Here is a 26,991-nt window from a genome sequence, read left to right as displayed (position 1 = left end):
ATCTTTCATTATATGGGATACATACGATATGCTAAGAAAACTCAAAACTTACCACTTTTCAGAATCCTTTCGGCTATAGAAACAGTGAAGCAAAGAGAGAGCACCAAGAAGAGGTTGAAGAGCATGGTCATTTTGCTGCTGATTCTAGCCATGTTGGCCTAAATGATTCTGCTTTCTTAACTTTCTTTGGATTGAAGAGCTATGCAAAAGACCATGTTCTCTCAATCGGAAAACCATTCTTTTTATAGCGACCAACCCAAGTCACGCATAAGATTTCCGTAGACAAGAAACTTAATTAATTAACGATACTTCATGCCGGCGTTTCAATGTGGTGCACAATGTTGGTCCTGAAATTGGATTTGCATTAGTATCTCTAGGAATATGCCTGACTAAACAGGACGATGACCTAGATGATATCAAGGTCATTGTCTCATTAATCGGCATTCGAAATAAGAACATGTTAACATTATTACGAGTGACATGGAAGCGTGAACAACGAGACATGACAACCTTTTATTTAATGGACGTGGACGACACATAATAGATTATTACCATATGATAAATAATTACCTAAAGGTACCAAACTTGTATTAAAGGTGATGTCATAATTTATTGTTAGTTCTTTCTTGTGGTTCCTTTCATCATTTCTAGAATAATTACAAGAATTTCCATGCGCAAAGTGTCTATGGAGCTATGCAATAGATAATTTAGCTAGATGATCATATTTGAACATGTTATAGCTAGATTTTACTTACATATGTAGATGTACGTAACTATCTGTAACCTAGTTCATTTTGGAGTCTAATTAATCTTGGATTTGCACAATTTTGAAAATTGGGATAAGATCGTCGTAATTGGACGTAACACTAATCAAGATCTTGCATCAATATTTCGCATCATGCTCATGTTAATCTTGCTGCCAAGGATATCTTTTTTTAAATAATATGTAGTCTATACATCATTTGGTTACTGCCTAATGCATCATTTGATTGATCATATTGAAACAATAATTGTTCCTTTTCCAATGGGATTGACCGTGCTCGATTGAATGCCGGTTTTTTGGGCCAGTCACGTAGGGCGACCGGTCAGGTCGAGTCAGAAGGGCTTTGATGACCCTATGTTTTGTGTAGCTAATATTTACAAATCTGTGTAAGAGTCTTATGTATATGCTCACTTTTGATGGTTCGTCACAGGCATATTGGAGGAAATATGTCAGATTACCATTTTTAATTGTATCTCTGTTACTTCCGCTAGATATCATTGTAAAGTACACTGGTATTTGAAGTCATGCACATTGATATAATGTGGCTATTTACCTACTTTTTGTTGATCCAAGATCGTTAAAATGTTTATTATTATATGGGCTCTTTGTGAAGTTCGATGATTGGACCTCGATAAATGCGATCTATTCATTTTGTGCAATCCGCTTTGCTATGCAAAATATAAAAATCCTATTTATTGAAGAGCAGTGGGAACATATAAAAATTGCTCGGAATACATAAAACGGCCTAAATACACGCTTTTGGGTACAGGATTATGGTCAGAGAAAATGACACAAACGGTCCCTAAACTTTGACCTAATGCGCAATGTAGTTCCTAAACTTTTAATTTGTTCAATGTAGTCCATGAACTATAGTCAAATGTGCAATATGGTCCCTGAACTTTTAATTTGGTCAATGTGGTTCCTAGATTTTTGTTACATATTTAATGTAGCTCTGAACTATATGAAAATGTTTAATATTATCCTTGAACTTGAATTAAGGGAATGACGGCATTAAACTTTTTCATATAGTTTAAGAATTAAATTGAACATGTACCAAAAGTCCAGAGACCTCATTGAATAAATTAAAAGTTCCATGATTACATTGCACATTTGATTAAAATTCGGGCACCATTTGTGTCATTCTCTCTAATAAAATATGAGCGACCATTGCCACAAAGTTGTCATTAATACTCTTTAGCGGCAACCATAAAGGTGAAGACGAGCGATTGGCCCTAAGCCATTGCTAATGATAAGTACGGTATTTAGGCCTTTAGGGATGGGAAAACGCGTCTGCTTGTTGGCTATTTTCTTATGGTGAATCATCTAACATGATACTATGGTTTAAGTTGGTTTTTTTATTGCGTCACTAGTTTCAGTTTTAGGTTAGTGCGCTTGTCTTTAATATCCATATTATGTTTTCTCAATATGTATTGTAACAACTTGATCCGTTCTATGGAAGCTAAGTCTCAAAAGAAAAAATGCTTTGGATAGTCACACAAGGTGATAGATTATTTGTGGGTGGATGTTGACTTATAAACTGGGAGTGCAGTTATGGTAACTAGTTTCGTGAGGAAACTCTTTTTCGCAGGTTCAGTCTTTAAAGCAAGCTCTTTAAAGTGTGAACTCGTGTCTCTCTTAATTGATGTGGGATTTGAGATGTCACAAATTTCTCCAATTGAAGAACGGACGTTGTAGTTAGTGTTGCTTTGTATTACCTTGCAGTGTTCCCCCTATTTGATGTTTGGTCCCGTCCATTTATGTCCCCTCCTTCTTAGAGTCCTGTTAGGAGTCACACCTTGTTTGAGCCCTCCAGCTTTGGTAATCACTCTTCACTCTCGTCGGATCGGGCATGGCTTACTCCGTCTACAAACCACAGTGGAGAGGATCCTATTCTAATATCATAGGTAATGACCATGCACCATCCATATTGGCCAATCCTTCAAAACAAAGTACTTTGAGTAGCCACACAAAGTGATTGATCATTTGAGAATGGATATTGACTTATGAGTCACTCATCTGGGCCTTTCCAATCGATATAGGACTTGGATTGTCATATTTATGGTACAATTTTCATGTAACACGCTATGTTGAAAAAATATGTTTCTTGAGAGAGGGAGAGAAAGGGGTCTGGGGGAGGGGGGTGTCGAATATCTAATTCGATCCTATCAACGATGCAAGAAAAGTAATGGAAATTCACACAACACAAGAATTTACGTGGTTCAGCAGGGGAGATGTTCCGCCTACCTACGTCCACGGGGAGATGAGATCTGTTTCACTAATAACGTAGAAAAGTGTACAGCCGCTCTTTCTCACTCCCTCCTTCTCTTCTAGAGACCTGTTTCGCCCTAAACATATATAGCGAAACCCTACATGGCACAAATTATAAAATTGCCCACATAGCCTAAAATATTTAGCTTTTCCATATAACATAATACAAGACATCATCCTCAACAATCTCCACCCTGGCTTAGATTCTGTAAAGCCACCTATGAAAGAATATGAAATATAGATGTCTTCATCCCCGTACCTCCATAAGAGGTACACTCCCGCACTTATTGAGTGCGTCCCTCACCTTCAACAGCGAGTTATATTAATTGAGCCCAAACAGGACCCAAACTTCTCAATAGTGACTGGCTTGGTAAAACAATCTGCAGGATTGCTATTCGTGTGAATCTTCCGCAAGTGAATGCTGCCATCTGACACAAGCTCCCTGATTTTGTGAAACTTCACATCTATATGCTTTGTTCTTGCATGAAATACTTGATTCTTGGCGAGATGTATGGCACTCTGACTGTCACAATGTAACACCGCACCTCCTTGCTCTAAACCCAACTCATGAACCAACCTAGTCAACCAGAGCCCTTCCTTAGCAGCTTCTATAACTGCCATGTACTCTGCCTCTGTAGTAGACAATGCAATTGTGGACTGGAGCATCGCCCTCCATGAGATAGGTCCACCAGCTAATGTGAAGACATATCCTGTAGTAGACCTCCTCCTGTCTAGGTCACCAGCAAAGTCTGAATCAACATATCCCTCTAACTCCTTCGAACCTCCGTCGCGACTGAACATAATACCCAAGTCTGCAGTTCCGCTCAGATATCTAAAGATCCACTTGACTGCATTCCAATGCTCCTTCCCTGGATTACTCATGTATCTGCTAACAACACTGACTGCATGAGATAAATCTAGCCTGCTACACACCATAGCATACATGAGACTCCCAACTGCGCTAGCATAAGGAACTCGAGTCATCTCCTCAATCTCCTCATGTTTTGTGGGGCATTGCTGTTCAAATAACCTGAAGTGGCTAGCTAATGGTGTCCTCACTGGTTTAGCCTTATTCATGTTGAAACGCTCAAGCACCTTTTCAACATACCTCTTTTGAGATACCCAAAGTTTACCTGCACTTCTATCTCTATGAATTTCCATACCAAGGATCCTCTTAGCAGCACCAAGATCCTTCATCTCAAACTCATTATTCAACAAGGACTTTAAAGAGACAATATTATGCATATCCTTAGCAGCAATGAGCATGTCATCAACATAAAGCATCAAAAGAATAATCGAATTATCATCTGACACTTTAAAATAAACACAGCAATCATACTCACTTCTCGAATAGCCAATTTGCACCATAAAAGAGTCAAAACGCTTGTACCACTGTCTTGGAGATTGCTTAAGGCCATAAAGTGATTTCTTAAGCAGACAAACATGATCTTCCTTTCCTGGCACTTTGAACTCGTCAGGTTGCTCCATGAAAATCTGTTCCTCCAAGTCTCCATGAAGAAACGCCGTCTTCACATCAAGTTGCTCCAGCTCAAAATCAAACATGGCTACCAAGGCAAGTAGAACCCGAATGGAAGTGTGCTTTACTACTGGAGAGAATATTTCATTATAATCCACCCCTTCCTTCTGTGCATACCCTTTAGCTACAAGTCTAGCCTTGTACCTTACCTGCTCATTCTCAGACACTGCCTCTTTCTTGCGAAAGATCCATTTACTCCCAATGATCTTTCGCCCTTTAGGTTTCTCCACAATCTTCCAAGTCCTGTTTTTCTGTAAGGATTCCATTTCTTCCATCATAGGCGACATCCATTTATCACTATCGGCATCGAGATATCGCATCTGATAGGAAGATGGATCGCTTTGTACCTCTTTGTGAGGGCATAAGCAACCATATCCTCAAACCCGTATCTCACGGGTGCTTTGTGAGTACGTTTTCCTCTACCTTACGCAATGGTGTAGGTATCTTCTACTGTCTCCTGTGATTCTGGTGAGTTACTGGATGATTCCCTTCCTCCCGCTATTTTTGGTTCACCTGACTCCACCTGCACAGTAGATCCTTCTTCACTTCTGCCATCTGCATGTGAACTGTTATTTGCCTTCACCATGTCAGATTCATCAAAGACAACGTCCCTGCTAACCACGGTATTCCGTGCATTAGGATCCCATAGCTTGAATCCTTTCACACCTTTCTCATAGCCAAGAAAGATACACTGCTTAGACTTTGAGTCTAACTTGGAACGATGTCCACTTTGTACATGAACATAGGCTGGACAACCAAATACTCTCAAACTAGAATAGTCAATCGGATTACCTGTCCATACCTCCTCAGGAACTCTGCATTCAATGGCTGTAGATGGAGACCTGTTAATGAGATAGCATGCCATATTAACTGCTTCTGCCCAGAAACTTTTACTCAGCCCTGCATTCAGCCTCATACTCCGAGCCCTTTCCAAAAGTGTCCTGTTCATCCTCTCAGCTACACCGTTTTGCTGTGGTGTATCTGATGTTGTGAAGTGACGTGTGATCCCTTCAGCTTTACATAGTTCCAGGAATGGTGTGTACCTGTATTCCCCTCCATTGTCTGTTCTCAAGCACTTTAGCTTCTTTCCTGTCTGCCTTTCTACTTCAGCCTTCCACTCTTTGAATTTGGAGAAGACTTCGTTCTTCTGCTTCATGAAGTAGACCCAGACTTTCCTTGAGTAATCATCAATGAAGATCACAAAATATTTGGCTCCACCTTTTGATTTGATCGGTGCAGGACCCCATACATCGCTGTGTACATAATCAAGTACATCCTTGCTCGTATGCTTCGCATTTAAAATTAACCACCGCTCTGTTTCCGCCTTGATGTTGCGGAAGTTCAATTTGCGACTTTTGACACCTTTTAACGGCTTCCTTTTATGAAGCTCCATCATACCCCTTTCACCCATATGCCCTAACCGCATATGCCACAGATGAGTGTCATCTGTATTGGACTCTGCAGCTGGAGTCACAGATGCTCCACCTGTTACTGTACTCCCTATGAGCCTGTATAAACTTCTAGTCAACTCTCCTTTCATGATAACCATAGCTCCCTTGATGACTTTGAGAACTCCACCTGCTGCTGCGTACTTGCACCCATTCACATCAAGCGCACCCAAAGATATCAAATTTTTCTTTAGATCTGGAACATGCCTTACATCCACTAAAGTTCTGACTATACCATCAAACATTCTGATTTTAATAGTCTCTATTCCAATGGTTTTGCAAACCGCATCATTCCCCATTAGAACAGATCCACCACTGTATGACCGGTATGAATCAAACCAATCCCTATTCGGGCACATGTGATAAGAGCATTCAGAGTCTAAAATCCATGAATCAGAGAACTGATTCTTACCTGATGATATAGAGAGAAGATCTCCATCATCACCGTCTGAGCTATCAGCCACACTTGCTTGATTAGAAGTTTTCTCGCGCTTTTTCAAGTCTTCCTTTCTCTTATAACAGTCTCTTTTCAGATGGCCTTCCTTCTTGCAATAATAACAAGAGAGTTTTGTTTTACCCCCTCTTGATTTCGATCGACCCTTATTCCCGGATCCTCGCTGGATTGTTCTTCCCCGTTCCTGCTCCTTGACTTTTCCGATGAGACCCTCACCCTGTGCCGTAGCACTGTTAACCCTCTTTCTCGTATCATTAGATAATAGGGCAGCAGTGACCTCATCTGTCTCAAGCGTCTCTTTTCCATACAAGAGTGTCGTCACCAAATGATCATAAGATGCTGGTAGCGACGATAGCAGTAATAGGGCTTTGTCTTCATCTTCCATTGAAACCTCCAGACTTGCAAGTTTACTCAGAATCTGATTGAACATGTTGATGTGTTCTAACAGATCTGAGCCTTCCTCCATATGTAGAGAGTATAACTGTTTTTTCAAAAACAGTTTGTTCGTTAGGGACTTGGTCATATAGATGCTCTCAAGTTTCGACCACACCTGCGGAGCCGACTTGAGATTCACCACATACTGCAGAACCTCATCAGATAGGTTCAATCGAATGGCGCTTACCGCCCTTTCCCCCATCTCCCCCCAATCTTCATCACTCGTTTCTGGTTTCTTCCCTTTCCCCAGCAGCACTTTCGACAGGCCCTGCTGAATCAGAATATCCATCATTCTTCGTCGCCAGAGAGTGAAGTTGTTCTTTCCATTAAACCTCTCGATGTCGTACTTGACACTCGAACCCTTTCCTGCCATCTTGATAGCTTGCCGAACCAAGCTTTGATACCAATTGTCGAATATCTAATTCGATCCTATCAACGATGCAAGAAAAGTAATGGAAATTCGCACAACACAAGAATTTACGTGGTTCAGCAGGGGAGATGTTCCGCCTACCTACGTCCACGGGGAGATGAGATCTGTTTCACTAATAACGTAGAAAAGTGTACAGCCGCTCTTTCTCACTTCCTCCTTCTCTTCTAGAGACTTGTTTCGCCCTAAACATATATAGCGAAACCCTACATGGCACAAATTACAAAATTGCCCACATAGCCTAAAATATTTAGCTTTTCCATATAACAGAATACAAGACATCATCCTCAACAGGGGGGGTGAGTTGGCTGTTAGCTTTACGGAGAACTCAAAATGAAAAGAGTACTAGCATCACGTTATTAAACCCACATAGTACATAGAAATAACCTGCGCCTTATTTTCGCATTCGCGTCATTTTCCATCATACTTCCAAACCCCAAACATCATCAAAACCTCAGAAAATACTAAACCCTCCCTTGGTGCAAAGCCACTGACCAACAAAGAGTGCCTTGCAATTGAGATTCGGATTGATCTCCTCAAATTTCGCGGGAGTCAAGTTGAACATTTGCTCCACGGCAAAGCACGTATCCCCGCTATTCACTCCATACACCGATGTGCATTTTATTCCGGGGTGAATGGGACCTATGGGTTTCCCCGGCGGAGTCGGTGGTGCGCCAATTGCTATTCCAAGTTGAAAGCGAAATCAATACGTTAGGGTATACTACATGTGAATCTATTGTACAAAACAGAAACGTATGTAATAAGGATATGTTTTTCCATGTTTGACTTTGTGGTTGTACACAAGGTTTGTGCTCGAGTCGAGGGGATATAAACGGTGTGTTCTTGATTGTGATTATTTGGGAGCGAACATGTATGTAATCATATGATTTTCCATGTTCGTATCAACGGCAATGGCATATTAATAAGCATTGGAATTGCATATTTAACAAAAGGTATATCAATCGAATTAAGTTTTGAATTACTACACAACGTATTATGAATTGATGTTAGGATGATTCAACCATGAAATGACTAGAGTATAAGATATGTCTTAAGCTAACTATGGATGATGAGAAAACTTAGTTATAAAAAATCCACCTTTCCTTATATAGATCGAAGCACATCAATCATTACTTATGCATGTGTCCTAAGAAAGTACTTAAGGCAAAATAAATAATCCTTTTATGAGTTATAATAAACCCTAATTATATCGACGAACAGATAATACCCTTTTCGTTTTTGAAAAAATTGTTGACGTTTCATGAAATTTAGCATTAAGCCTAAGATAATGACGAAGTGGGAATAAACTTAATGAAAATTAACCATGGCAATTGATTAGTGAATTAAAAAGAAGTCAAGACCTACCGCTGCTTCTGACCCCATAAGCTGTAGAAACACTGAGCAAAAGAAAGAGAACCAAGAAGAGATTGAAGAGCATTGTCATTTTGTTGTTGCTGAGTCTAGCCATTCCACCAAAATGGTTAATTCTAGCACTTTGTTTTCTCTCTATTACAACACCCATTCAATTATATAGTGGAGAACCAAGTCATGTAAGACAATTTTACAGAGAGGGGTAATTTATTTAATAATATTTCATGCTAGCTTGCATTTTGGCGTAGGGCACGAGGAACAATTACTTTGTACATTGATGATATCGACATAGCTGTCTTGATAGTTGGATTATCGGCTACTTATATTTAATCAGGTTGAGTATATTTTAGAGTTAAGAAAAATGGCAAATCTAGTCGAGTGGAGTAGATGCTTGGTCCGATGCTTTTCGATTGTCCCATCATTAGTAAGTTATAAAACGGGGAAATAAGTATAATATATCACATATTACTTAACAGTAAAAGAATTAATAAAAATCCTTAGCTAATTTATGCAAATCAGACTAATGATCCTACCTGCCCATCAATTTAATGAAAGGTCATGACCGATTTGCGTGGGAACGAAAGTTTCACCACACAATGGACTGATCTTAGCTACACGGACTGTGGTAATAACCAAATTATCCTATTGATACGAAGCAATGAAAGTTCAAGAAAGAAGAAAACAAGACTTAGGCATTTGATTATGATATTATGGAAAAGTCATGGTTAAAGATCGATGCAAGCGCAAATGTACTTTCATATTTTAGATCATGAATGTTATTAAAATATATCTCGAATTTGAGTTTATGGTAAAAAAATTCGATACAAATGGCTCCGTTCGTTTGGCGGAAAATATTCTCCTGGAAAATATTTTCCGGGTTTTCCAGTGTTCGGGGGGCGGAAAACGTTTTCCGTGGGAAAATATTTTCCTTCCCCCCCTCACAAAATAGCCTAAGTTTACGGAAAATGACTTCCGTTTCTTCAAAAGCGAAAATCATTTTCCGGAGCTTCTTCTTCTTCTTCACTAATGTCGTCGGCCGCCGACCGCCGCCGCGGTTGCCCGCCGCGGCGGCCGCCGCCGGTCGCCGGTTGCCCGCTGCGGCCGCCGCCGCCGCTGGGATGCCGGACGTTGGCCGTCGGTCGCCGGCCGCCGCTACCGCTGCCGCCGGCTGCCGGACGCCGCCGCCGGCGAAAAATATTTTCCGAAACTTTGTCATATTGATCGCCGAACACCGGAAAATTATGTTCCGGGAAAACATTTTCCAGGAAAATGACTTCCGGAAAAATATTTTCCAAAAGGAGAATATTTTCCGCCAAACGAACGGAGCCAAAATACATGAAAATTCGACTCATTTTGCATGACTAGGGAAGTAGCATTCTTTTAGGAAAGTCCAAGATGTTGGACCTAGTTTTCGAAGTTCACATACACTAGGGGTGATCGATTTCAGGGTGGAAACCGCCTACCGGGAACCAAGAACTGTCCATTAAGTGCCGGTTCCACAAAATGGAAATAGAGAACCGTCCATTGGTTCCTGGACCCACCTGGGAACCGGACCATTAGTCCGGTTCGATCTTGAGCAGGTCCATGAAGCGGTTAAGGTCGAGACGAAAATGATCAAGAGGAGTCTGGGCAAGAAAGTTAAATAGTAAGGAGATGTGAAGGTAGGATCTCGCCCACCATTTCAGTAAAGTAACACGTACAGTGACACTACTGAGCGTTTGAATACGTTCCACACAAAAACCATAAAGCAGAGAGATATCTTCAGGGGCAACGAAAGAAAAAAGACATGTAGATTAAAGACACGCTCACGTGGTTCGATTGGAGTAGAACTGAGAAACTCATTTGGAGAGAAGAAACACTTCAATCATTGTCTCTCCGGACACGAATACGAAAACCCAACAACAAAATTGAATTTTCCTTGAAAGAAAACCGAAACCCATCAAAAAGTTGTAGCTATACCGGGAAAGTTGTTGCTCATCTACTGTTTCCTCTGAATATATCGCCTCTCCACAGAACCAAGAGGACAAAACGACCCAAAAGAAAATCAGAACCAGAAGATTAAGGATGGTGGAGGAGGAGAGGGAGGCCACGACTACGAGGGAGGGCTGAAGGCGAGGCCGCGACTGTGATGCTGTGATAGAGGGTTGGAGGTGAGAGATCAAGGCAACCGAGAGAGGCGAGGGAGGTGAGGGACTCGAAGAGGGAGGTGAGGCTTTGATTGTGAGGGAGGGTCGGAGGTGAGAGATCGAGGCGAGCGAGTCGAGAGGAAGGAGGCGACCGAGAGCGAGATCTGATGATGTGGGAGAAGAGAATTAGGAAAAGAATTAGGGTTCTATGAAAACATAAAAATTAAAAACATATATATATGTGTGTGCGCGCGCGCGCGCGCGCCCGTGTGTACCAGTCCAGTCCGAGTAGGCGGGTGGGCGGTTCCGCATAATTGGAATTGGGAACCGGACCAATCCTTATGGGAATTGCCGATTCTAAGCAAGTTCGGTCCAGTTCTAAGCTGTCCGGGCGGTTTTTGGTTTTTTTGCACGCCCCTAGCATGCACAACACAATTTCCTAGTTGATGTTGGAGTCGGCTCAGGATTGTTTTTCATAGTTTAATGTAAATACTCTTATATTTGTCTTCAAGCGCCATTTTAGCGTGCAGAGTGGTGGCCTAAACCAAAACCGGTGAATCTTGTGGCAACGTTTCTGTCATTCCTTTACAAAATTGAGATATCATTTCTCAAAGATTACTCGCTATAGCTTTATTATCATATGGGGGTTTTTGTGACGTTTGGTGATTTGACCTCGATAAGACCGATCTATCCATTTTGCGCACTGGATCATACATAATAAAATCGCTTGCCGTGCAAAATATGGAACTGACAAAATTCATGTTCATTAAAGAGCAGTCAATAAGTACCGATGGTATTTAGGCCTTTTAGGGATTGGAACACCCATCGCTTGTTCTCTATATTCCTATAAGGAATCATCAAACATTATATCATAGTTTAAGCTGGTTCTTTTTTTTGCTCCACTAGTTTCAATTTTAGGTTACTGTGCTTTTCTTTGATGTCCATATTATGTTTTTTCAACATGTATTATAACGAACAGGTCCACTTTTACGTAGCGGTCATTGACAAAGGAACCACTTAATAGGGTTTCTCTCAATTGATGTGGGAATTGAGACGTCGCAAGCTTCTCTACTTGAAAAAATGACGTCCTCATCAGTATTGGCTTATATTGCCCTGCAATACTCCCCTATTAGATGTGATGTCCGACCCTCCTCCATCTTAGAAGCTTATTAAGAGTTGGAAATTGTCTGATCCCTGTTGGCTTAGCAATCATTCCCTGCTCTCTTCGAATCAGGCATAGGCATAGTTTGTCCACAAAATACACCTATTGGAGAAAATCTTGCTCAAGTACATCTTTGATGACCGGACTCCTTCCATGCGGGCCCAGCTCTCAAAATAAGTACTATAATTAGCCACACAAAGTGGTGACCATTGGGGGGTAGGTGTTGACTTATCAATAACTCAACAGGGCCTCTAAAATCCATGTGAGACTTGCAATGTCACTTATATGGTCTGATTTTTTGTAAGATGCAATGTCGAAAAACATGTTTCTTGAGAGGGAGAGAGAGAGAGAGAGAGAGATGAGCGTTATGGATCACATAATATTTTCTAGATGAACATTCTAAATGCATGTAGGACATTCATGAATTTGGTCTAATTACCAGAACGATCGTGGCTGAACCAATATTGAGGACGTCGGGCTTGCTGAACACTCGCGGCAGCTACACAAATCTCTCTCTATGAATTGCCCTCATGTATATCTCTCTGGAGGCCTCCATATCTCTTGTGACAGCTTCCTACGTGGATATTGCAGAGAAACACAAAAGAACCCCCTCCCTTTGGATCTTTCGCTTGATTATTTCCCCTCTTGACAGTATATACTCGGATTTCTTTCCAAGTGGTGCCCACTTTTCTTGCCAAAAACTATGTTTAAATTGAATCCATATTATCCTTTTGTCATATCTTTTGGTGGTCTCACGAGATTGAAATAATTTTATCCTATTTTAGCACACCCATGCACACGGTCTATCAAAAATTCGGCTACTACGAGATTCATGTTTTTAGGCATAGTCCAATGAATTAAACTAATCTCAGAACCCTTGCCTGGGTCCATTAACTCCAATGCAATTATATGGACTTAATACCATGAATGTAAATGCTTCTAATATGCAAGTAAAAATTAATAACATCTTTTGTTAGGGGTTGAGGCCAATCCCTAATTTTCTATGCAACGAATGCCTAAATGGGTCGTCCAAATTTAGGGGTCAACACGAAGTAGTTCAAAGATACGGTGAAATCTAATGTATACGTTCCAAGACCGCAGATAAATTAGATATAAGTCGTGGCAAGCATATTGGGTTTATGAGGAAAACTTGGATTCACTTATGATATGCAAATAGTGAAATTCGGGATATCATTTGACCCCGTTAAAGTATTCTGTCCTAGTTAGAACCACATTGTCACTCTGGTCACCTTAGGTTTGTATTCTGAGACCATACTTAATGTTAATCATTGGAAGAGAAGAGGAACCCCTTGTCGAGAGAGAGAGAGAGAGAGAGAGAGAGAGAGAGAGCTCAAAATGAAAAAAGCATAAAACATTGTATAATAAGCATTATTCTCAGAAGGAAGAACACTCGTCTGCTTATTTTTTTTATTACTTCCGAGCTCAGAACTTCATGCAAGCATAGAGAAACAGTTTCAGTCTTCTAGCAACCCGACGCAAAGCCATTCGCCAACAAAGAGCTCATCGCAATTGAGGTTTGGATTGAGCGCGAAGAAGTTGTCCGGAGACAATTGGAACTTCTTTTCAACGTCGAGGCAAGTATCTCCTCTCCTCACTTCATAAAACTTTATGCATGGTACAAAGGGCACCGGTGCCTCTATTTTCAATCCACAACCAAAGTCAGAAATGTGAGTTTACAACCCAGTAACAAACGAGAAACCGAAAAATTATCATCGTCGAACAATTTGTTCTAGCTAAGCTGATGACATCAACGCCTCGATTCGTCAGCTTAGAAAATCCTGAAACCACATTCATGACACCAGTATATATATATATATATATGTGCTCGACATCGACAGAACGTGAGTTTTGCGTGGTGCTTACTTTTCATTACACGGGATATACACAATCTGTATCCATTTCTATTTGTTTCGATACGTTTAGTTGCTAAAATTAACTGAAGACCTACCGCTTTTCAGTATCCTTTTGGCAGCAGAGACAGTGAAGCAAAGAGAGAGCACCAAGAACAGGTTGAAGAGCATGGTCAGTTCGCTGTTGGTTCTAGCCATGTTGGCTTGAATGATTCTGGGTTTTTTAACCTCCTTTGATATTGAAGAGCTATGCAAAAGACCGTGTTTTCTCTCAATCGGAACACCATTCTATTTATAATAACGAACGCAAGAAATGCATGGTAATTTCCAAAGAAAAGTAACATAAAAATTAACGAACGATAATTTCCATGCCGGCGTTTCGGTGGGGTGCACAATGTAGCCCTAAAATGGGGTTGCATCAGTTTCCCTAGGTATATGCTTGACTAGATAGGACAAATGATTTAGATGACATCGAGATCATTGTCTAATTAATTTGCTTTCGAGATAATAAGGTTTTGTTAAGAGGACTAGACTTGGCGTAATCCGGAGACGTGACCAAACAAAATTACTTGAGCAAAATATAAATTGTGCAAATATAACCGGAACAAAGCGGATTTATATGGTTCGGAGGTGGGCTTACTCCACAGGTAGAGATTTGATGAGATGGTTCTACAATAATCGATAAAGGTTGTCGCGACCCTCCCAAACCGGCATGTTGGGGAAAAGACAGGTTTATAGGTAATTGTTGAATTGAGGACCAACGGTCCATCCCCTATTCTTTTACAATAAACCTTGAGCATTTATGAACACAAAAAGAAAGAAGGTTTCGTCCATGATTTACACCTCCGAACCTTTAAATTGAGAATCACCATCGCTCACCTACGCTCACCGCCAAACCACCGCCGGGTTCGCTGGTTTGTTATGCAAAATTGGAAGAATGAGAAATAAATGCAAAAATGATAAACCTAATACGATAGATTTAAGCGATTCAACGGTGTGTCTACTTCACAGGGAAAGATCAACAAGATGGTTCCACTATAATCGGCAAATAGGATATTACAATCGCTCAATCACATTAACTCGCAAGTTTTTCCCAACCCCATTTACAATCTAATAAGCCCCACAAGAATTAATCGAGAAAATCTCTCACGATAGGTTTCTTTTGATGAATTTCTAAAAGTACTTTTTGAGTGAGCCTTGATGTAATGCGCAAAATAGGTCAAATCCCATGCTTTATCATCGGTCCCATGCACATTCGGCCATCCACATGAGTTTGGACTTCCGCCCGAGGTGCTCTGGACGTATGAAATCTAGGAAGGACCAGACGCCAAAAATGCTGTCACCAGCTTTTACATCCTGATCCGACGTCCCGTTCTTCTCGTTTGGATTCACAATAGCCTCCTAACTTTGATGCTTCATCCCGAACATATGCCACGTGATTTAGGATGCCTGAAAACGTATCGATGCGCACTCCGAAATACTTTGCTTGCTCCAGATATCCTCGAATCAACTCGAGTCATTTCCAAACCAAATCGGATCCATAACCAACAATTTGGTTGGTATAAATTAATTGTGGTTTAAAGGTTGAAAAAACGGCTAGCATATTTGTGGCTAACAAATAGATGAACTCGTTTAAATATATGAAGAAATTCATCGTATAGACAATTCTAGACCATGTGTTAATAAGATATAATTTGGTCCAAGTATATTGGCCTTACAAGGAAAACTTGGCTTCACTTACTGGAACGATTAAATAAATATATTTTATGCAAATAGTGGAATTCCTGATATTATTTGACCCCGTTAAAGTATTTTGTCCTAGCTAGGATGACCTGTTGACTGGGTCATATATGGTTTATATTCGTGATTGCGCCCCATTTATTTTTCGGAAAAATACGTGATTTGAAAAATATTTTTTTTAAAATGATTGCTTACATCTCTCATAATAATAAATGAAGGAAAAATAATTTCATCATTAAGAAAATGTTTAGACATAAGGAGTTGTGGATAATGAAAACATTTTTTATTGGCTAATTATTTCAAGTAATATAAGCAATCATTTTTAGAAAAAATATTTTCAAATCATTTATTTTCCGCGGAACAAACGGAACCGCAATCCACTTTGCTACCTCACTAATCGGCTCTGAGACCATACTTCACCGAGTATTGGGTAGGCTTAACAAAAAGAAGATTCGCTCGAGATCGAGATCGCGAGATATATATTTATTGAGAACTCAAAATGAAAGAAAACTATATAATAAGCATTATTCTCGAAAGGGTGGTATACTCATCTCCTTTTTTATGACATTAAGGACAATCGACACATTTCCAATCTCTTCTTACTTCCAAGCTCGGAACCTCATGGAAGCAAAGAGAGGAAAGTTTTAGAAACGTATCGCCTGGGTGCAAAGCCATTGCCCAACAAAGAGCTCGTCGCAATTGAGGTTCGGATTGAACGCAGCGAAGAACCTCGAAGTCAAGTTGAACTTGCTGGCCACGCTGAGGCAAGTATCTCCGCTCCTCACTCCATGAACGAACTTGCATTGTAGTCCGGTGGGAATCGGCGTATCTATTTTCGATCCACATCCAAAGTTAAAATGTGAGCTCATACGCGAGTAATAAGCCACATGTCGAAAAAAAAATTATTAACAGGAAATTATTTGTTCTAACTAGCGGCCTAGCGGATGACATTGACTACTCGATTCGTCTGCTAAGAAAAACCCTGAAGACCACGTTCATACACCAAGATGTTCATGCTTGAGAGAATGCGAGTCGTGCATGGTGCTTATTTTTCATTATATGGGATCATATACGAAATCCCAAGAAGTCTCAATCACCACTTTTCAGAATCCTTTCGGCGATAGAAACAGTGAAGCAAAGAGAGCAACAAGAGGAGGTTGAAGAGCATGGTCATTTTGCTGCTGATTCTTGCCATGTTGGCTTAAATGATTCTGCCTTCTCAAATTTCTTTGGATTGAAAAGCTATGCAGAAGACCATTCTTTTTATCAACGATATTTCGTGAGGGCGTTTCAATGTGGTGCACAATGCAGTCCTGAAAGTGGAGTTGCAGAAGGAATATGCCTGGCTAAATAGGACGATGCCCTAGATGATATCAAGGTCATTGTCTAATATTGTCAAGAAATCCTACGTATAGTACTTAGGGTATTACCCCGTTGAATTAACCATTTAATCTGGTATCACTTTGGATATGTAGTAGAAGTTCGATTCTTATCTTTGGGAAGATCACCAAGATTGAGCTTCTTTTCTCAGCTGCAAAACTACACCTCCAGAGCCACTCAACATTGACAAGAACTATTTGACCAAAAAAAGTGTACACAAAAAAAAAATCGACTAAATTTTACTATCCCCATATTGCAAAGCCATTCTCCAGCAAAGAGCGCATCGCAATTGAGGTTTGGATCAGATATGCCGAAGCTTTCCAGAGTCAAGTTCAACATGTGTGCCTTGCCGAGACAAGGGTCTCCGCTCCTCGCTCCCTAAACAGACTTGCATTTTAGTCGGACGGACACCAGTGTATCCATTTCAGTTCATATGAGAAGTAGATATATGAGGGTGCATAATATGTGATGCTATCAACAAACGCGACACTGAAGGAAAAATTTACATTTCAAAACATCACCAACCACTAATTAGACGACTCTGTCTGCTAAAAAAACCCAACATGTTATGCTGGTTGTGAACAGTATACATGCTTGAAATAACGACATGTTCCATTTGGATTTTGTGAACCGTATATGCATGAGAAATGAAACCGCAACATGTTCCATTTGGAGTTGGATAAAACCAAATTGCGTTCATTGCTTCGTTCGGATTTAGTTGCTTTTGAAATTAAGGGAACTCGAAACACTTGGCTTGAGAGTATCCTCTGGGCTATAGAAACAGTGAAGCAGAGAGAGAGAGCACCAAAAAGAGGTTGAAGAAATTTGAGTATTCTTCGCTTCTGATTCGAGTCGTCTTGGCTTAAAGCTTCTTTTTTTTTTTTTTTATCTTTCTTTGTGTTGGGAGCACGTGGCAAAAGTCTGATATCTTCATTCGGGGATATCGCCAAGAAGAAGCATAAGTTCGAGCCCGTTAACATATGCGGTTGAGCCCACATTCACTCAAAAGCTTAAGTCAATATGTTATGCGCCAATTATAATATATTAACTGTTTTACACCACACCAATTTTTTTAAAGTAAGAATTTTTTCTAATACAACTCACACATGCAACTCAATAATCTCCCTTTTACGTGTGAGCTCAGTATTAGGTTTGGCTCCCCTTTAATTCACGTATTCTTCTGCATCAAGATATCTCGAGTTGAATCTATGTTCGTCACCAGATTTCATCCTTGAGATATTCACCCAACTCTAATATCAATTGTTGAAAACTCGCAACAGAAGCTCGATTCTTTTATCCAGAGAGATCGCTAAGAGGAAGCCGTCGCTAGATTTCATCCTTGAGATATTCACCCGGCTCTGATATCAATTGTTGGAAACTCGCAACAGAAGCTCGATTCTTTTATCCAAAGAGATCGCTAAGAGGAAGTCCAAGTCAATCAACATATTTAGTTGAACCTATCTTCACTCAAAAGCTTAAACCAATGAGTTATGGATCAATTAGGATACACCACACTAATTCTCGAACATGAGATTTTTATCTAACATGTGCAACTCAACTCTTTGAATTGAAGAATTTTGCACAAGAGCACGTTCTCTCTCAATCACAATGCATCCTTTATATAGTAACAAACCCAACCCAACCCAAGCAAGACAAATTTAACAAGAGAAAGACTTAATTAGCGACATTTCACGCCTGGGTCTTGATGTGGTTTACAATATAGTTCTTCATGGAGTTGCAAAGGTCTAGTGATGTGGGGCACTTCAAAATTTCATCTACATTTTCTATTTGGAAAATTCAAAATGTCAAGATTTTTTACCTACAATTTCTCTGGTCCCCTAAGGTTTTTTCCTAATTTTGGTCCACCTTTTTACCCCGTTGATCGGCTCTGAGACCATACTTAAGAGAGAGAGAGAGAATTCAAAATGTAGAAAACACTGTATAATAAGCACTATTCTCAGAAGGGAGAATACTCATCTCCTTTCCTCAACATTAATGGCAATTGGTAAATTCCCAATCTCTTCTTCACTTCCAAGCTCGGAAACTTCATGGAAGCAAAGAGAAAAAAAGGCTTTAGAAATCTATAGCCTTGGTGCAAAGCCACTGACCAACAAAGAGCGCATCGCAATTGAGGTTCGGATTGAACGAGCCGAAGGCTTCCGGAGTCAAGTTGAACATGTTCACCACGCTGAGACAATTATCTCTGCTCTTCACTCCATAAACCGACTCGCATTTTAGTCCGATGGACACCGACACCGACACCGGCACCGGCGTTTCTATTTTCAATCCACATCCAAAGTCAAAATGTGAGTGCACAAGCTAGTCATAGACATCAAAATTCTTCTATCTTTTGTCAACACGTTTGGTCGCTAAAATCAACTCAAAACTTACGGCTTTTCAGTATCCTTTCGGCGGTGGAAACAGTGCAGCAAAGAGAGAGCACCAAGAAGAGGTTGAAGAGCATGGTCATTTCGCTGCTGATTCTAGCCATGTTGACCAAATTGATTCTATAATTTTTCTGAACTGTCTTTCGATTGTAGAGCTACGCAAAAGACCATGTCTTCTCTCAATGGGCACACCATTCTTTTTATGGTGACAAACCCTGGTCATGCATAATAATGTCCGAAGAGGAGAAACTTAAATTAATCAACCACGTTTCATGCCGGCATTCCAATGGGGTGCACAATGTAGTCCTGAAGTGGAGTTGCATTAGTGTCTCTCGGAGTATGTCCGACTAAGTAAGTAGGACAATAATCTAGATGATATCAAGGTCATTGTTTGATTAATGTGTATTCAAAACAAGAAGGTTTACTTAAGAGGACTAGACTTTGTGACAACTATATATATTGTTACAACTAACGCGAAAGCGCGAACAAACAAAATGACTAGAGCAAACGATAAAGTTGCGGAAATGAAACCTGAACACAACGAATTTATGTGGTTTGGAGGTGGGCCTGCTCCGTGGAGAGAGATTGACAAGATAGTTTTATGATAATCGATAAATATGAGATTACAATCGTTCAATCATATTCACTCATAAGGTGTTTTCGAGTTACATACTATTCAAGAAGCTTGCATCTTGTCTAAAATTGTTTAAATTTATGTCTTTTAATAAGCATCCGCCTTACAAGTGGAAAATGGAATTAGAAATATTTCGTTCATGCTACCTTTGGCATACGAACGTGAAAAAAAAAAAAGGGGAATTGAATTAAAGAAAAAGAGAAGAAAATCACTTTGTTTGAAAGGATGAGATTTGTACTACACATCCACATAAGAAAAAACCTATTATGACTAAAGAACAAGAGCGCTTGAATGGTCGTGCTAGAATGCTCAACATTTCACCCCCTCTCTGCAGCGCTCAACCTTTGCACCTTTCTGCAATGTTCAACCTTTGCACCTCTCTTTTGCGCTCAACGTTTGCAGTGCACCGGAGTGAAGTGCTCGACCTTCGCACCTCTCTGCAATGCTCATTCTCTCTGCACCTCGCCGTCACGCTCAACCGTCACAATGAGCTGGAGTGGAGTGCTTAATTTTCACACCTTTCTACTGCACTCAACCTTCGCAAGGAACTAGAGCCAAAGCTTTGAAACCTCTCCCTCGAGCGCATGCGGTAGGAGTTTCGTAAAATGACGACAGATGAAGCCTCTTAGAGATGGAGTTTTCATGGTGATCCTTACAGAGCCTTATGGGTTAGATGTTTTCATGGCTTTTCTTTAATTGAGATTTCTCACTCTAAAACGAAAAAAACTGGGAAAAAGTAGAACGAAGAGGAACAGAGCATTGCAAAGAAACGTAAGTGAGGGGAGAAAGTCAGACAAGTGAGTTGGTGGGGCATTTCGATTTTAAAAGGCTTGCAAAAGTCAATGGCGTCATTAACCTATCATATGCCAACATACTTCAAATTTGTTTTTATTAAATCCCAAATTGCTTGTCACGCGTCAATTTCTAATCGGACCTGACCAGATGAATGAGTCACGGCTGCACCTAACGTTGTAGTATGATACCACCGTAAAGAGGGGGTATGTTCGGATTCGGTAACCTTTTTCCTACTTTGTGCTGACACAAAAATAGCACACGAACGCCGGTTTAGGACCTCAGCTAACAGAGACACAAAGCAGAGTCTCATCCTCTTCATTCTGGTGCCATTCCCTATTCGCCTTACGTACTGGGGGAGCAGCTAATTCTTGTTTTCCCTTCTCACTGGATTGATCAATTGGGAATACATGAGCAGATGCTGCAGATTCAGTACACGACTCACCACTCGACGCAAACTCGGAAGCTTAGTAATTGGAACTCTGGCAAATGCATTGCCAATAACAGTATGTCAAAGAAAAATTATCCGCCTTTTGAATACTTAGTTCAGCAGCGACAGACCGGGACAATTGGTCACAAAGAACAATGAGTGCGTCAACAGACTCGAAGGCAACTAAACCGGACAATTTCACGTATGATAAGGAGGAAACCCACGTTATCTACAAGCACAGAGTATCTTGCACCTCAAATCACAGAAAATTAACCTCGCTTTTTTTACAAATGAAGTTGTCGTTTCCTGCACAATTCCTCGGAGACATCTTTCACATTACACTTGAAAAGAAGGGGTGCGGGCCAAAAATGAACCCAACAAAGTACGGTAAATTTTTAATCAACCCTGACTAAATCACTCGGTAAACAAACCTTACACCGAGTCCACCCCTTCCACCTGCTGTCGAGCAAGATATCTTTCCCTTCTCTCCTTCTACAAACATCAGAAAATATATGACCATTAGATGGCTCAGAGCAATTACGAAATGAGCTTTGGTCGAATGTCCTGATTGACTCACCCATTCATCAATGACAAGCCCTTCTCCGATGATCTTTGGCCCCGCATCTTCTGGAGGTTTCTTCCGTGCCTCCACGGCAGCATCAGCTTCGGCCAACTGGCGCTTCAGCTTTTCTAGAGCCTAACAATAAACCAAGAGAAAATGTCCACAAATCTTCAAAATGGCATAGTTCAAGAATGTAATACACATAGTTCACATGAAAATGGTGTTCATACAAAACTACATTTAAGAAGCACAAACAGTGCTACATACTGGACAAGGACGCTCGGGGTCTAGAAAAATAACCCGCAGGATCCTCTCTACTACCACTTGATCCTTCTGCTCATCAAACTGCATGAGAGCAAACGTCAAAATTACATGAGTAAGATGTTCAAGCCAAAAGCAAGCCTAAGCACATCTTTGCACAGACTGAGTGAAAATAGAATAGGGTTGGAATTCAGAGCAATCGTGAATCTCGCATTCAACAAAGGCAGCTAGATGACTTCCATTTTAACTTAATGACAATTGATTAAATTTCCTGGACAAGAAATGATTGAACAAGATTCAAGCAAGTAGAAAAGCTACAAGCCTATGACACAGAGCATTAAAAAATTGGTCATCTAAGTTAGTTTATCAAGAATGGACAGTGTACATCTCAAATTAGGAAATGCAATAACATCTTGATGGCAGGACATGATCAAGACAGTCGTTGTACCCACCAGTTCAGGTACATAATCCATCATTCCTTTCACCTTCAGACACATGATCTTGAACTTGACACTGCTCTTCTGATTGATCGGCTTTTCATTGTTCTCTGGATGCTCCACAAACTTGAACACTAAAACAACACCATACACATCTAAGATCAACACAAAAAACATTGTCTGAACCTAATCTGTACATGTGCACATACAACAGATAAGCAAAAAAAACAGCTTGTTCAACATAACCATTTTCTTACCTGTTGCTATGATACTTTCACCAGGAGCAAGGATCGCCCCAGGAGGACGCATGAAACAGCTTTTAGGTGCAGTTGTTTGAAACTACAGGAAAATAAAACAAAAGAATAACTGAAGTCCCTTGCACAGATATTTATCCAAATACAGGGAAAAATGCATAGAAGCATTCTCAAAGTATACAAAAGAGCCAAAAAAACTCCATTTTTCAGATCAGAACATATTGTCATGTTTATGCACATATGTCCATGGGTCACAACGGAGACACATATGCATAGATACGCACTAGAGAATATACACAAAGACTCAAATGAACGTCAATAGTATAAAAGCTGTAGGTAGAACCTTGAAAGCCACATGAGATTTGCTGATGTTTTTAATCTTGATAGCACTCCTAACTTGCTTGCCAGGTTCATCTACACAAAAGATGCAGAATAATAGTGGATAATCATGCGAAGAATGACTAACCAATGAGGAAATGTCAAGCATGTTATTCAACTGTTTCAGCAGTCATGAGAGAGAGAGCAAAAAAGAGGAAGGACACTGCTCGCTTGGTTGACTGGAACATAGAGCGACAACCAAGGGACCTCAAAACAAGCTTTTCGTTAAGTAATAACTATCAAGTTAAGATGTTGGTGTTTGCAGCCATAAAATGTGCTAATGAATAAAAAGCTTGTATTATTACAAGGCTGCCTCATTGATTCTTCTGCGAGGTTCCCAATCAAGAATGGATAATGCATAGAGCAGCCTTTGTTCTGTTCAAAGTGCTTACTGATAGAGCGCAATATAGCTTTCATCCATCAGCAACTGACAATTATGAGGGGGTAGCAATAAAGGCAGCAGCTGGCATAAACAGCATGCAAAAGTTCAAAATAGTCTGAGACATATAGAGAAATGCATCATTTCAACATGCATAAGATGCAGCAAAGTCATAAGGGACTATGGCACATTCCATTGCCGAGTTTTTCTAATAGTAGCCAACCTGAACAATGTTTTGTGCACTTTAAAATAAGACAAGTCCCTCCAAGATGAAGCTGATCTCTCTCTACACATCCACACACACTGACCCAAGCAAAAGCAGTTTGTCAACGATCCTAAACACCACCCTTAATCAGGATTGGACTGGACCTGAAATCTACATTAGAGCCCTTATTTGTTTAATTTAGCTTCAGAGCTATAACATGACAAAATCCAGCATGATATGGAAATATTCCTTTGATAACCCAATAATAAGAAAACTTTGCAGCATCAACCCCAAATTGCAACTTTTACCGTGCTGACATTGCCAAGAAGTGACTCCAGCACTAAGAATGCGGAGTCCACACAACTCAACTTAAATTTGAAAACTGTACACCTTCAGGGCCCCAATTATCTCAATGTTCTCCATAAACACAAAGTCTCCTTCAGTTACTACTGCTCGATCACATATACTAGCACCTAACAACTTATCGCAGCCTCAAACAAATATGAAATGCGACTATTAAAGATAGCCACTCAATAAGAACAACAAATTTGCGTTTTGCTTTGGGAGAAATTTTCTAGAAGTCTCCACTTTGGGATGGAGAGGGTAATCTCAAAAAGAGGGAACACCGAAGCTGATAAAACGTCTCCAGCAGCCAAATTCGTAATAACACAGAGCTGAGGATTGAATAAAGAAAAGAAATTTCAGGGAAGTTATTAGTCATCAACTGCCAGATGGATTCATAAGTGAAACACTGCAATACATGACTGCAAAGTCAGGAAGGTTGATGCCTTGTGCACTTCCTTTTTGTCTTTGGTTGGACAACTAGCAACTGAGCAGTTACAGAGGTACATTCAACATCAAAAGATTTGGGGAAATACCCTAAAAACCAAAGCATCACTATTTCACCATCTAAGTCACATCAGGGACAGACTTCAGAGTTTCACATAACCAATATGGGAATGGCGTTTCCACAAGTAACGCAGTTGATAAAGTGCCGTGCCAGCATGAATGTTCTACTTCAAGAATGAAGCGCCCATTGCTTCTAAAACTATTTCCCCCAACATCTGGAATAAAACTGGGAAAGCAGAATCAAGTAGCTAGCATTCTTGTAAGCTAGCTGATTCTCCCGACAAAAAGCCATAACTGGGTCATAATTAGCCATATGCTATATCAAAATCCAACACAAACACCTAAGAACTCCTAATACAACACAGTTAAAGTATATCGTATTTTGACCTATAAGCAACTCGAGTGCTTCAGTAACAAAGCTACTAAACACAAGTAGATCAGACAAGAGGCCAATAATTTTTCTAAGCTTGCCTGTGGTATACTACACAACAAGCATATAATGCCAACTAGATATCATAAGGCAACAACTTTAACTAAATGAACAAATACACTTAAAAGGCACCCTATCCACAATATCCACAATCATTATGTATGATCTTCTGGGCAATTGTTAAATTTCATGTCTACTTCAACAAGCAGTGAATTTCCAAAACCAAACTACTCTAGAAAATGTCAATGAGAGAAATCGCATCAATTGAGGTCCCAAACTCAATTTACTAAATAAACAACATTTGCACAGGTCAACACGAAATCACCAAAAAACAAATCAAGACCCAAACCTCAAAAGATCACATCAATCAACATCAATCAGCTCAGAAGTCCAAACTACTTCAAGAATTTCGAAGCGAAATCAGCTTACATGGGAAGTAGAGCTTCGTGGACGGATCGAGCTTCAACCTCCGCCGAGCCGGGAGGAGCGATTTCGCGACGGACGACACCGAGCTCGACCCATGATGCCCCTCGGATCCCTCGACCTGCGGACCCCCCGGGTGGTGGTGACCACCCAGGTGCGACACCGAGGACGACGACGAGCTATTCGGGACGGGCCCCGCGTTCCGGAACGGCAGCTTGAAGAAGCCCCAGACTTTGCCCTGATCAGAACTCGGTTTCTGCTCCACCACTGCCATCACAGCCCTTCACGACCATATAAATCCCAAGAAAACCAAGAAACCCAGAAAAAACTCTGTGTGTCCCCCTCCCTCCCTCTCCCTCTCCCTCTCTCTGCCTCCGTCGATCCAAAACAGGGACACCCACCAACCAAAGTTGAATCTTTCGAGCTACCCAATGCGAATGATGCTATCTTTCTTCTGGGTCTGATTCGTTCAACCAAGAAAAGCACTCCTACTCGAAGACGGAAGGATTCAACTCAAGAGGGTCGAAGCAGAAATGGGGACAGAGGAGGAGGAAGACGGATCTGAGAGTGGGGATTGAGGCGGATTTAAGGACGTGGATTTCACGTCCGACCGACCCGAAGTACTTCTTGCTTCGTCGCTCATGGTTTTACCAAGTTCTTTTATCGTACTGTATGTGATTAGCGGGGGACAAGGTAAGGTTGTAGTAGGAGGAGCCACGGTCCCGGTTTGAAAACGACGTCGCTGCTGGGATCCACGCGGTTTTGCTTCCTTCCCTCTTTTTTAACTCTTAATTGTGGGGGGGGATTCTCACATTCAAAGTATATGCTCTCTGCGCTTTTGGTTTCAAAAGAGTTTGATTTTTCAATCACCGTTCAAAAGGTTGGACTTCGTTTCGGACGCGAGACTTTGAACCGGGAGCAAAGACCGTTTACGTGTCGTTTCGGGATTAGATGGATGGTACGAGTCAGATTATCGGCACGTGTTCATGTTGGTAGTAATCCCGTGATCGAATTATATGCTCGAGTTTTCGCTTGAGGCTTATCTCGTGACGTGTACATAAGATGAATGGACAAGTTTTACACTGGAATTATGCTAAATGGAGGGTATGAAAGGAACAATGCTAGAAAGTTTTGTGTCAATATAAGTATAGTAGTATAGTAATGATATGATAGATCGTTTTCATTTTTATTAATAAAACAATAGGGAAGTGCAACCGACACTAACAATCCCATCTGGAAGTTACCGTGGGGGTTTTACCCTTATTAATCAAATATTATTCGGTTGAAGACGGTTTTTTTGCCTAATTCGCGACCTAAAGATCCGAGGTTACGAATCTCATCACCGTAATTTCACAGAGATATTAAAAGTCAATAAATCTCTCCGCACGAGATTATATCTCGGCTCGAGAGATTTAGAGGTGCGTTCGAAACATGGAACTCATGATCTTGTAAAAAGCGAGTAACCCATTTGACACGACATTTACTGCGTCAAATTTCACTTTTTGGATCGGTTCTACTCACATCTAAAACAATGGTCATCTTTGGAGTCCCATCAGGAGGGACAAAACCAGGGGTGGTGGAAAATGAG

At 40.6% G+C, this 26,991-nt stretch overlaps 2 protein-coding genes across 2 annotated transcripts in view; one reads left to right on the top strand and one right to left on the bottom strand.

Annotated features, from left to right (window-relative positions):
• Positions 1–26,991, top strand: part of LOC115690841 (transcription factor MYB74-like) — an 86,051-nt gene that overhangs the window by 45,738 nt on the left and 13,322 nt on the right. The window lies entirely within an intron of this gene.
• On the bottom strand, positions 21,305–26,044 carry LOC115690848 (vesicle-associated protein 4-2). The gene is made up of 7 exons (XM_056319682.1): positions 25,410–26,044; positions 23,083–23,153; positions 22,743–22,824; positions 22,501–22,619; positions 22,055–22,132; positions 21,803–21,922; positions 21,305–21,717 (listed from the first exon to the last, which is right to left on the bottom strand). Exons 1-7 carry the CDS (start codon positions 25,675–25,677, stop codon positions 21,658–21,660), a joined length of 798 nt encoding a protein of 265 aa, XP_056175657.1. The 5' UTR covers positions 25,678–26,044; the 3' UTR covers positions 21,305–21,657.

The sequence above is a fragment of the Syzygium oleosum genome, unplaced genomic scaffold, assembly GCF_021117445.2.
Source record: "Syzygium oleosum isolate NSW1041296 unplaced genomic scaffold, Sole_v2.1 Sole_v2.18, whole genome shotgun sequence".
Lineage (NCBI taxonomy): Eukaryota > Viridiplantae > Streptophyta > Magnoliopsida > Myrtales > Myrtaceae > Syzygium > Syzygium oleosum.
This window is presented reverse-complemented; position numbering and strand designations above follow the sequence as displayed.

Coding starts and splice junctions, on each gene's coding strand:
- LOC115690848 (XM_056319682.1), bottom strand. CDS start 25,677: ATGGCAGTGGTGGAGCAGAAACCGAGTTCTGATCAGGGCAAAGTCTGG. Junction 23,154..25,409: donor CACGAAGCTCTACTTCCCAT/GTAAGCTGATTT, acceptor TCTTTTGTGTAG/ATGAACCTGGCAAGCAAGTT. Junction 22,825..23,082: donor AATCTCATGTGGCTTTCAAG/GTTCTACCTACA, acceptor ATTTTCCTGTAG/TTTCAAACAACTGCACCTAA.